Below are 13554 nucleotides of genomic sequence, written 5' to 3'. Positions count from 1 at the left end.
TTTTTTCATAATTTTTGGCCCTTTTTGAAAAATCCTGGGTCTACTATTGTAACACATGCATGTAGGAAGTGTCTACACAGAGGGGCGGAAGGACCTTTTTCAGGATGTCAGAATTGGGCTTTTATTTTTGTGGGATTTCTGGATTGGGTCTTCATTTTTTTGCGGGAATTCTGAATTAACACCTATCGGGACTGGAATTAATGATTAATTTTTAAGGGATCTGGGAAAGAGTAATTTATTTTTTTGAGAATTCAGGATGACACCCCTTCCTACCGCCCCTCTACACAGATGTCTACTATTTGTGCAATCATTACTCTAACTGAGGTGAGGGGTTGTTCTTACCATTTTAATTGCCATCATGCATCGATTAACAACTTTAATTCTGTGCACACGATTTTGGAATACTTGAAGATAAGTAGTCAAAACTAGATAAGAATAAAACATCCACAGAACAAGCAATATGCTGTAACAGATGTATAAGGATTTTGATTATGAAACATGAGGCTTCTAAAACAGACAGATTTTACTGACAAGCTTATACAAAGATAGATCTTAAACAGCTGCCTTTCACAGGGTGGGGCGCAAGTTTATAAAAGTTTTACTTTTGAATATACCTCACTATGTGTAGATTTCGTTTCTGAATTATGAAGAAGGTGCACTAAGCCCCATTGTTACTACAAAGTGAACAAATGCTCACGACAACCATCCTAAACACAACCATAAATAGGTATCATTATAACATTACCATAATCTGTCCACACAAATTCACATTTATATTCTTTTCAAAGAATTAGACAAACAGTCTAAAAACTGGCAGTGTTCTCCCCAGACCCTTTACCTTTATTTTCAGAGTGTGGTCCTATCAGTCTAAGAGCGGTCCTATATTTCTGACCTGTGGTGTTATAATCACACATATTGCTAATTTGTCATCAGGTGTACCTGGTGCTATCCAGAAAAAACTTTTAAATTCTTTATTTTAAAAAAATTTCAAAAACTGCCAATATTCAGCTATAGGTAACATATGGTGAGAAATTCAGTTTTTCATTTACTTTTTGGATAAACTACAATACATGTATTCACACAATGACCAGATTCTGGTGATCATGTGGGAATGCATAAACACTTTCATCCTCTCTTATGAAAAGAGACTACATATAAAAAATTGTATTGTCCCCTCTAGTCCATTACAGATCTGTAATGTTAAACTTCTAGACTTGCCTTCTCTCTCAGCCTGCAGTGCAGGGTCTCAGTAAGGTACCAAGAGTGACAATGTGTAAAACCTTTGGTATAAATATTTCTAATTAATCACATTCCTTCAGTATTCAAAATTGCCAAAAAAAAATCAAACTTTCTTATCCTGCATGTACATGTACTTAAAGTTTGACCATAGGTCTATTACTGGTTCCTAGTGTATAGGGCTTCAACTTTGACATTTACATCATACTAATTGAATAACAGTTAATTACACAATTATAGTTTTTAAGTAATACCCCACACTCAAAGTATAATCAAAGACAAGAAATATCTGAAGGAAGCTAAAGACAAAGCAAATAAATAAAAACAAAGCTTTTATGAAAAAAAAAAGTGATCACCTTATAACCGCAATTAATTGCTAACTATTAACATAGAATTCTGACATTTCCGAAAGATTTGGCAAAAAATAGTCTGGCAACAGAGTATCTGATAGTTTTATCAGAAACACTGAATGCTGCATCAGTTTAATAGATGTAACATGATTTACTGTGAAAATGACTAATACTAAAAATATGAAATTGATATAATTTTATCTAATTAACATTGTTATATATAATTATCAATAGATACTAACCTCTGGTTCGGAAATCTGCAGATTTTCTATAACCTGCGACATTTCTATAACTCCCAAACACTATAATCTCTTACACACAAAGCAGCAGTATATAACAGCGTTTTTATCTTGAAAGAAATCTACACCCTCAAATTTTAATTTACATCAAACAGTCTAAAAACAGTAGGCACATTCATCAGTCAGGAAGCATTTATTTCGGCAATAATTCACTTCCAGCTATTTACTTCCAGTGTGTATTAGAAGGAAATCTCGACTCCGTGTAGAGTACAGGTGATAAAAAATTACTACCTATTTACAATGGTGACATAAAACATAAATAAAATACTATCTATCTGGTGTCATAGAACAATAGGACGTCACCTAACCATAGACATGTGTAGTGTTATTTATTTCAATGAACACTTATTTTATTGCTACCCATGGTAGTCAATTATATAACTAAAATAACCTATTAGATTCTTTACTGATCAAAGGGGTGTCTAAAAAGTTTTAAATATTTATTTAAATATTTAAAGTCCACAAACACTGAGATATATATAACCATTAAAATTTAAATCTACATGGAAAATGATGGGTTTCATTATCTAATGCACCTCAAAGAATCACTAAAAACCAACATTCCATATAATTTTTGTATCTTTTGAATTGTGCAAACTAATTTATGTTCTGTGACTGAATCTGTACATTGTAAAATTTGCAAATTGTAAGTGTGGTATTCCATTTAATTATAAGTATGGTATTCCATTAGATTGCTTCTTTCATCATTACATTTTATCTGAGAAGATTATTATTGTACTCCGATCAACTGACGACTTTTTTTTTACTATAATGTAAACTGAAGCTCAAAGTAAACAAATGTCCAGTATTACAGGTCATTCCTTCTTTCTTGGGTCATTAAACATATTCCAGTATCTCAAGAGTTTAAGATATAATTTTCAGGTGTATTTCTTGAATCAATTGCATACATCAACCCTCCATATCAATTCTTTTTTTTTATTATCAACATATTTCTTTCAGATAGCTTTAATAAAACTAAGCAACACAGTGCCAGAAATTGCACAATATTTTCGTGCACACTGGTATTTATTTTGTATACATATTCACTTTATAACTTATATATCGGTATGTCTTCCAAAATTTTTCGCCCCAGGCTTTTTATATTTTATGGATCATAACATGTTTTAATAGCAACTTACACATGTAATATCAACATAAACCTGCCATTCTTAGTTTGTGTATTATCAGCAGTGCAGATTAAAGCTTGAAACATGTTAGATTTATCAACATTGTGTTTTGGAAGAGAGAGCAAAGGGTAACAGTACCATATATTTGGGAAATGTAAAAAAAAAGAAAACTTTACTCCCTCCAACAAAAACCTATCTAGAAGTTAAAATGTACCACTCTCCCTTCCACACTACATAAGCAAATCCAAATAAATGGGGAATATGTCCATGGGACACAGATGATGCCCCCGCTTGCATATAATGTTATAAAGGGACATAACTCAAGAACTGTAAAAGTGACACTACCCAAATTTGTACTTGATCTGAGTTTTGTGGTAATAATCATTGTGTATACGTTTCATAACATTTAGTTGAGGCAAACTTAAGATAGAGAACAGAAAAGAAAAATCCAGCAATTTTTCCATTTGTAAAGGGGCATAACTCTAGACAGTAAAAGTGACGCCACCAAAATTCAAACTTGATCTGTGTTTTGTGGTAATAAGCATTGTGTGTAAGTTTCATAACATTTGGTTGAGGCAAACTAAAGTTAGAGAACGTACGTACAGACGGACAAGGGTAAAACTTAATGCCCCCTCCGCTACGGCAGGGGCATAAAAAATACTTTTGTAACCCATTGGCATTGCAAATGTAAAATATTTGAAAATGGATTTCCAAACACTGTCAACACTGCAGAACCATGACATTGTACATGTATCCTTTGTGTATTATTTCAAATTTAGTACAAGCCTTTACCTTTGGTGATGATGTATAGTGTTGTAATACTTTCTATAGTTCTACTTACTGTACTTTGATTAATCAGGACAGCACAGGAACAATATGAAAGTAAAAAAGTAAAGAAAACTTTAGTAACTTAATATAATATTAGTAAATAAAACTGATAGAAATGTATCTTTCTGTAGAAATAATCTGAAATTCAAGGCTCACAATTGATTCTATGTGTATATTGCTGTTCGGTGTGAGCCAAGGCTCCATGTTGAAGGCCGTACTTTGACCTATAATGGTTTACTTTTACAAATTGTGACTTGGATGGAAAGTTGTCTCATTGGCACTCATACCACATCTTCTTCTATCTATCAAAACTGCAATCTACATCAGGGCCAGTTGATTTATGTAGATGAATAAAAGAATGGAGTAAATGCCAATGACAGCAAACCAAAATCAAGACATCTTAGAGTTCAAGATACAGTTCTTCAATTATAGACAAATGCCTGCAACATATGTCAAGGGGCCCTACGTCAAACCGTAAATCAGCCCGAGTCTATAAACATTTTGAACTACATTGTAAATCATGTATATTAAGACATAACTAAAGACAACCACTAATAAGGTTCCTGGTTTGGAAAACACACATGAACAGGTGTTGGGGTTTATTGAGCACTCATTTTCTCCCAGATTCAATCTTGATCAGTGGAATAACAATAGGTATACAGAAAAAAGTACTCCCAAAAAATCAGAATACCTTTACTAAGGCCACACCAATTTGATTTTTAGTTCTTCGGACAAAAGCTCAAAAAAATATGGGGCGAGCGAGTGAAATTTTTTTGATTGTATTTATTTCTTGAAAATGAGTTTTGTTGAGGTGGGTGCTCTACAAGTGGAGCGAGCGGTATAATTTTTTTTTTAAATTGTGCGATTTAGAATATTTGTACATGTTAAAACTGGGTTACTTCAAAGAAAAAGGAGGATAAACATACTCTTATGCATATAATTTAAGTTGATGTATTTGTGCCTGTAGTACAGTCTGTACCATACCCAACTTTTTGGTTCGCTTTGGTTTAGTGTTATTTTGATTATTTTCGTCAAATAAGCTTTGACTGCGTGAATTTTCATTTAAATTCATACATGTGTATATATTAAGGAAGCATATCAGATGCAGTTTAGCAAGAGGAATTATGTTAGTTGGGTAAATGAAATGTGTTGAATACAATTAAAATATGTGTATGTATTCCAAAAAAATGCTCATGAAAAATATTAAATATCTTTTGATTATATGGTAATGATTGTTTATTGGCTGCTTGACATCCAGTTGGAACTATTTATCAATAATAGGATCAACATAATGAGAGGTGAATATTTCAACAACATCCTGAGTAAGATAATTATATTGCTATGCATGCAGATCTCAATGTATTAAAACATTTAATCCCGCTGCAAATGTTTGCACCTGTCCTACGTCAGGAATCTGATGTATAGTAGTTGTCGTCTGTTTATGTAGTTCATACGTGTTTCTCGTTTCTCGTTTTTATATAGATTAGACCGCTGGTTTTCCCGTTTGAATGGTTTTACACTAGTAATTTTTGGGGCCCTTTATAGCTTGCTGTTCGGTGCGAGCCAAGGCTCTGTGTTGAAGGCCGTACCTTGACCTATAATGGTTTACTTTTATAAATTGTTACTTGGATGGAGAGTTGTCTCATTGGCACTCATACCACATCTTTCTATATCTATTCCCTTAAAATACATTTAACCACATTCACATGCATTATTCTGACTTAGCAAAATACTTTTTTCCTTTTGCCCCTGAAACCTGCAATTAATGTATTTCAAACTGGAAGTGGTTGCACCAATAACACATCCCTAATTATTATTAGCATGCCAATCCCAATACCACCACTTTGGTCTCGAATGTTGGAACTCTTAAATTTTCCCTTACAAAAGAGTTCTGATTGCATGTCAATAGACTAACAAGGGGATATGGAGTTTCACTAAAATAAGATAAATCTGTCATTTTTCAAAAATTCATGTGAATTTAATATTAATTTCATCCAAGACAGATAGCTCTAGATATCTATGTCTGTTGTAGTCCGAGATTACTCTGACGTCCAACGGCTGTTTTGCCAGACAAGCTGGGGCCGTGGGACAACAGCCCCCGCAACAGCCCCCCATCTTGTCTGGCAAACAGCTGTTGGACGTCGGAGTAATCTCGGACTATGTGTGTTGAAACAATGATCGGGGATGACAATGGTTCTAACAAGTACTGATGTGATCGTGGTCATCTAACGAAAGATTTTTTTATTTTTGTCTCCTAGAACAGGTAAAACGAAATGCACTCCAAATAACTGTGTGTCCTCGGCAATGATCTGACACAACTTCATGTTGGCATCCCGATTTTTGACCTTTTATGTACAAATCGATTTATCACACGTGCGTTTGAATCGCTCAGAGCACGAGAAAAACGTCTAAGAGAAAAAAAAAAATGTCAAGGATAAACTAATTTTGGAGCGGCATGCGGCCCAAAAATTGGTGGAAGCGGTACTTATTTTTTTTTTATAATAAAGTCAATTTCTTCAAAACAGGAGCGGGAAAATCCAAAGAACTACTAATCAAATTGGTGTGGCCTAATCTTTCTAAGATTACAATATTACAATGAATTGGCCAGAAAAGTGAGATATAAAATTACATTTCTGTTCTTATGAAATTCATTCACTTTTTTCTAAAGGGAACACAGTCTGACTTTGTGTTTGTTCAAAACAACGCAAGTAATAAACATTAATAGAGTAGATACAACAAATTTAAGACAGTAGGTAACAAACATATAAATGTATTTTTAGGCGTAATGCGTCATACAGCAAATAGAAGTCCATGTATGCACCTAAGAATACATATAGTCGTATTAAAATCCATATTTATCTGACGTTACCTTAGTACTGTAGTAGATTAATCCCATAAATCAGAGATACGAAATGTAAATTAAAGACTCGAACTATATGTTAGTGATTGGCTTTGATGCATGCATGTACAAGGACATGTAATAAATTATATCCCAAAATATTTCTTTTCATGTTTTTTTTTCACCATGACCTTTTTGTTATCAGTGCCATGATAAATATGATAAAATATTCTTGTTATCATGGTTAATGTTACACCAATGGTTTCCTGGTTGAGTAAATTTTAAAGAAACAAAATTTTATCTTTGTTTCATCTTTTTGATGTGTGTTTGTTAAACATTAAAATGTTCTCAGTTAATGTAACATGAGTAATAAATACAAGTAAACAAAATGAAAAAAAAAATGCAATACTATTTTTATTTCTACATAATTACCAAAAGAAGGAAACTACAGCTAAAACAGACAAAAAATATCTGAATGGATTGGATACACAATGTGAGGTGTACATCTTCAATGTATATATTTACAAACATATTAGTAAGTCTAAAGGCTCTGGTTTGCAGAGTGCCTACATCATGGATTGCAGAATTATATATAACAAGATGTCATTAAATATAATTCTTCGGATATCCTGCATTTATCATGCTTTTCCATTACATAAAATGTAAGGTTCAATTGCTGAAAGACCCCCTCCTAAATTATTGAAATTTATTATATACTTTAGTAAATACAAGTAAATTGTATGTGTATTACAATCAATGGGAATCCTGCTATAACAGCCATCTGTGATGATATAGATATCAATCAACGTTCCAAAGGCTTTATTATCAAACCCCTAATATGTATGACGTCATGTACATGTACTTGGTAATCGATATTACTCAAGGCTGCAAAGGCTTTATCAAACCCCTTATATATTATTTTTATTTGTATCAGAACAAAATGTCAAGAGAAAATAATTATTTAAGGTACAAAATGTTTTTTTTTTATTTCAAACATTGTGTATCAACCCTAAACCAATATAATCCCTGGGGCAGTATATATCATTTCGCAGATAATATCTTAAAGGGAAAATTCACGATTTTTTACTTATCATCTTATTATGTTCATAATACCATAAAAAACATATTCACCAAGTTTTATCTGGATATGAACACTAATAAAGAAGAAAATTGGGAATTATTAATTTTATTTATTCGAACTTCCTGACTTCTGTGACGTAGTTTAAGTCTTTTAGCATGCCGGGAGTGGATTAATCTCATTTTAAGTCTTGTTCATTAATCATCTTATAACGTGATTTAAAGCGCATCGAAGACTTTTGGCGTAGCTATTAACCAACTAATAATTCAGAAAGAAAAGTGATCAGCCGTGCAACTTTTAAAATTAAAATGCACCTTTTATATTTTAAGGATTTCTGATATGATTAAAGTAATAAAAGTAAATCATACAATAGAATGTTTTTAAGATTTTTTTTTCCGACGGATATGTTGAACAAACATATATAACTGATAGTGTAATAAAAATGCATGTTTGTATTCTCACCTTATTACTTCAGTCGAGGATTTGTCTTACTATACAAATCCTTGCTTCAGTCTAGTACTGTGTAAATACAATGCATGTGTATTATACTGACACCACCTGGTAAAGGTGTGGTTAAATTCACGGTTATTAAAAGATTAGCATTATGTAATTTTAATCTTTTGATCTTCACAAGAGTTTTGTTTGGCCTCAAGGGTTCACCGTTGTATGAAAAACATGGGGGAAAAAAGGATAAAACAGAAGTGCGGGTTTGAGACAGGATATTTTGTTTTATTATCTGGGGAGGAATATGGTGGCAAAATAACTGAATCGCCGTTTTATATTTTTTAATATTTTGCGTTAGCTCAATTTTTTTTAATAAATAAGTGATCATTGTGTTGTAAAATCGAAATTCTGAATTACTTTCAATTAAATAATTTCATAGATAAAAATGGCTCACGAAAACGAGCGTATAAATCAAAACTGTACTATTTCAAATTATCATCGGTAACCTTGAATATTTATTTAAATGTGCAGAGAAAATTATCAGTTACATAAATATAGTTTGGTCCGTCCAAAGCGATCTACATTTACCTAATCGGGAATGCCGTGATTAAAATATTCTAAATCTCACAACGTATAAATTCTTTAGCTATTTGACCAACGATGTTTTAAAAAATTAACAGAATCAATCTATTGAATGGAGAAAGACCGGCGGAATCAATTTTCAATGTGCTGTATATCTTGTACCTTTGCAAGACTTATCATTCATTCAGAGACATATATACGTCTGTTTAAACTGACAAGAAAACTTCTAAAACGGACAAGCAGTATATTCTTTAAATTTCTGTGATTTAATACCAAGAAAGAAAAAAATCCCGAAATTAATTTGATACTCAATATTTTTCCTGGAAAATATTCACATCCTCATTCGGTCTGAAAAAAAGATAAAAATTTGGTATACAGAACATGCAGAAGTGTGAATGTCATAAAACCTAATTGTTATATCAGAAACCATTATAAATGTGAACCTGTATACGTAAGACCTCATGGGACGTCACCTAAAATCACCTAACCACATACAGGTAATATACAAGTAGCTCTGTTATACCCGGAAATGTCAAGGTTAATCACTACTGATACAGAATATACCAATGCAACAAAAATTTTGATGATTGCGAAGCATGACCATTCCTTATTTTAGAGGCGTCTTAGGTGAGGGATTGCCGGAACGATTTAATTTAAATTCTGACTAGATTTTTTTTTTCTCAATTTAAGTCACTGAACTAAAAAAAAGAAAGAAAACTACGCCCAAGAACAGAATTCTTCTTGCAAATTCATAAATACACCGTTCTTATTTTGTAACTTTCTATAGACATGAACTCCAACCCCCCCCCCCCCCCCCCCCCTCCCCAAATCTGGGAACAGTATATCTTACAATGTATACATTCCTGCCAAAATAACAAAAAAGGAGAAAAAGAAAGACATGAACGGTAAATCACATCAGATTCAGATATTTATATAGTTGATTGTCGTTAGCTAGAGATGTATACACGTCTCTGCGTGAACTTATAAAAATAACAGGAAAGTATAAACTTGAAATAGATTTATGATGAATACTTTGCAACTGCGACACCCCTTTTTTTCACAGCGTACATATGCATGTATTTAAATGACTGTCCGTTATTTCGATTAAGAATGACAATCGTACGTAAAATCATATAGTTCATGGTGAGACTTTTTGTACCAGATATGCGACTTTTCGTATTTATATTTTCTCTTATAATACTCTCATTTGATATTTTATGCATAAGTGCAATATTGGGAATGGTTTATTACCACCACAAGCTAACTAAATAAATGAATCAACCCTCTAGCTGACCAGACGTTAATACAACTACTATCAGTCTATCCGCAGTGAAGTTTCTTTATTTCTTCAAATAGGCTTTTTGGGGATCATTAGTGTACGTCCAGTGGCATATATATTACATGCATGTCGGAACAGGAAAATTGACATCAGGTACTTTTAGAACCATGTTCACATTATTATACATTATACCCAAAAATTGTGATGATGACTAATTTCTTAAACTGTTCAAAATAATCTTATTGAAAAATAAATCTGTGGTTTTACTATGTCCATAACTTCGATGAACCAAAGCAAGTAATATATCGAACTGTATTTAAATCAGATTGGTTCTGGATGTTTCTCTCGTATATTCAATTTACATGTATATATTCTAAATTGCGACTATCTATAGTTCCGTAACCTTCTATCTAGGCGTATAAACCAATGATCGACAAGTGCGTACATTTTGTTAAATCAATATTTGTATGTTTCAAGATGTCCATACTTATTGACAACGAGTATATACTTACATTTTCCCCAATTTACCCTTGGAAAATATGTAAATAGATTTTTTATTGTATCAAATCTTTTTTTTTGGAATTATTTAGATTTTCATAAATATCATTCTTTACACCAGAAAGGTTATTTATAAACAAGCGTATGAGTTTAGTAATGACTAGTATATCACTATCAGACACGCAAGACATAGATGTATATTACACCTGATAGTTTCAAAATGGAAAGTTACAAGTTATCGGCCGTGTACACTGATCAATACCCTCAGAAGTGAAGTGATGCACGAACTTGCTTTACGTAATTGTGTAATAAGAGTTTTAAAGCCCGACAGGAAATCGCTTGAATACCTGGACGTGTCACCTCACAATACCTCTGGGATTTCTTAAGCCATGCTAGTGATCAGATAAGGGAAGGTCCGAATTTATTTAAATAAGTTTATTACATAAAAGAATTATGAACAAACTAGATTTTCAAAAACAATTATACACGGAACACTTATTTATGACTTTGAACTTTTACTATAAACTAATTTCCATTAAAATTTCTTGTTTCAAAAACTTAGTTAAAAAAACAGTTTTAAAACGACAGACCATAGTACTAGTTATTTAAAAAAAAATATATATAATTACATTTTCCGTATCAAGTTAGTTAGGAAAGGTTGCACAACCATGTCTATTATAATCTTTTTTGTGACCCGGGAAACTGTTTATGCTTCCCTTATCGGATAAAACAACCGTACGCTGGACAAGATATCGACACTCAATTACGGCTACGTTAGGTTACTGCTTGTTTTGGTACTTTGTGGTTTATAGATATATCGTGGTTTCTATTCAGGGAGGATGTCAAAATGGCCGCATGCGGAGAATTGATACTCTAAATTTAAAATCGATGGTGATCTCTTATCTAGCAGAATAAAACTTTAATATTTATGAATTTGTGCTTTTTTATACATAACGAACATAATATCAATTTTTCATTTTTTTGCGAAGTTTCCCTTTAAGTGTAATGCCCTCATGGATAAATCTGCTACATACATGTACATGTACAGCTGCAAATTGTCAAGTAACATAGATCTGTATTTGAATCTTTCTAAATGGTGTATACCTGTAGCACAATTAAATGATTTTGCACATAAAATTATTTTTTATCATAAACTATAAAATTTAACCTACCTGAATCCAAACTTTAACCTGATCAGTGCAAGAGAGGCGGAAGAGACCAAAGGGATATATTCAAACTCGGAAGTCAATGACTAAATGACAATGCTGTGACAAAACATGAAGCACAACCATAAAGACAAAAATCAGCAGACAAGCACAACATAGAAAACTAAAGAATAAGCAGCATAACCCCACAACCGTGAAATCTGGGTAAAAATCCTAATTTTGCATTTATTTGTAATAAACTGCCGACACTAAAATATGTCTTGCCTTTATCTAATTTTGATAATATAAAGCAGATGTTGAAATTAAAATGGCAATACTTTAACATGTAAACTAGGCAAATCATTCAAAGTCAATTGACAATGACTGAAAGAGTAGGGCTAAATAATCTCCTCATAAATGAAATGTGCCAATACTAATACAACTCCATATCAAATATCATTAACTTTCCACTTGATGTTCCACTAAAATGACCTAATCACAAACTTATACATGTAAACAATGCAAAAGTTTCAAAGTCAATAGACCATGACTGAGGGAACAGGGCCAAATAATCTACATGGAAATGATAGGTGCCAATACTAATACAACTGCATACCAAATATCATTATGACATAGACCTACATTTCCACTAGTCTAGTGGTTCCCCATAAACAGGACCTTATCACAAACTCATTTATTGTTGATGGCTGCAGCTGCTGGAAACATAATGTGAGACAAAATGTGATAATAGTAATAAACATGTGTGCTTAGTATCAAGTTAATGGGACCACAACTTCATGTTAAACTAACTAAACAAACTTAAACCTGAAATGGGATGAAATGACTAATACATGTAGAGACCCACAGACCAGAACACATAATGTTCCCCAAGTTGTAAACAGGGCTTGCAACATGGCCTGTCTCGATGATCAACTCGTTAACTGCAAAGGTTTTGCTATTCAGTTTATATATAAAAATAAGAAGATGTGGTATAGTGCCAATGGGACAATTCTTCACCAGAGACCAAATGACAGAAGTTTACCTTTTTTGATTTAATATACACCTTCGGCTTCAAATGTTTAGCCATCTTCTATCTTCACTTTTGGCTTCTTGCTTTCGTAAGCTTAACCCAGAAATGAATAAAAAAGGGATACTATAGTTTTCACTTTGATTAACGGGTCTATTTTAAGGAACTGGTGGAAAAGATACCGTTTTTTGAAGAATGGTAAAAATAATAAGATCTTTCATATTGCTTTCCACATTTTTCATGAGTATATATTGTTGTGGTTAACATTTAACAGTTTTCTTTTGGATGTTGGTAGAATTTGACTTTTTTTATCCTCACTAGTTTACATATTAGGTATTTAGAATAATCTTGCAAGTATTTCTTTTAGGTTACCAGTACAAAGCTATTTAGGCTTCCAAAAATTATTTGAGCCAGTCTGACATTTATATTGATCATGTTTTTAAGGTCTATAGACTTACTAAAGGCATTTAATCCAATCAAGGTAACCCTTGGGGAATCAAAGGCAATAAATTTGGTCACATGTACAACACATCAAAATGATTACTTCTTACTTTTGATACATTAATGGATTTTATGAACTGACAGTAACTCAAAAAAGCTTTTGGAATTTTGGGTCCTCATAGCTCTTCAACTTCATACATTATTTGGCCTTTAAATTTTTTTGATTCTAGTGTAACTGATGAGTCTTTTGTAGACTAATCACATGTCTGGTGTTTAAAATTATAATCCTGGTATCTTTGGTGAGTTTTTTTTCATACATCTATCCATAACATTGATAGGTTTTCCATTTACTAATTACAGTGCATCTTTTAAAGTGAGGGA

The 13554-nt window shown here is 32.5% G+C and overlaps 1 protein-coding gene and 1 long non-coding RNA gene across 2 annotated transcripts in view; one reads left to right on the top strand and one right to left on the bottom strand.

The window, feature by feature from the left end:
* LOC127702132 (septin-7-like) overlaps positions 1 to 2187 on the bottom strand; it is a 55047-nt gene extending 52860 nt beyond the window's left edge. Inside the window, exon 1 of the mRNA XM_052206226.1 lies at positions 1829 to 2187. Coding sequence (XP_052062186.1) covers positions 1829 to 1870 — 42 coding nt within the window. The 5' untranslated portion in view covers positions 1871 to 2187. The remainder of the gene's footprint in view (positions 1 to 1828) is intronic.
* The window catches only part of LOC127702195 (uncharacterized), a 305823-nt gene that overhangs the window by 284030 nt on the left and 8239 nt on the right, over positions 1 to 13554 (top strand). The gene's annotated exons all lie outside the window — the stretch shown is intronic.

Source organism: Mytilus californianus, unplaced genomic scaffold, assembly GCF_021869535.1.
Source record: "Mytilus californianus isolate M0D057914Y unplaced genomic scaffold, xbMytCali1.0.p SCAF_5, whole genome shotgun sequence".
Classification (NCBI taxonomy): Eukaryota; Metazoa; Mollusca; class Bivalvia; order Mytilida; family Mytilidae; genus Mytilus; species Mytilus californianus.
Note: the sequence above shows the minus strand (reverse complement) of the source record. Positions and strands in the feature narration are given on the sequence as shown.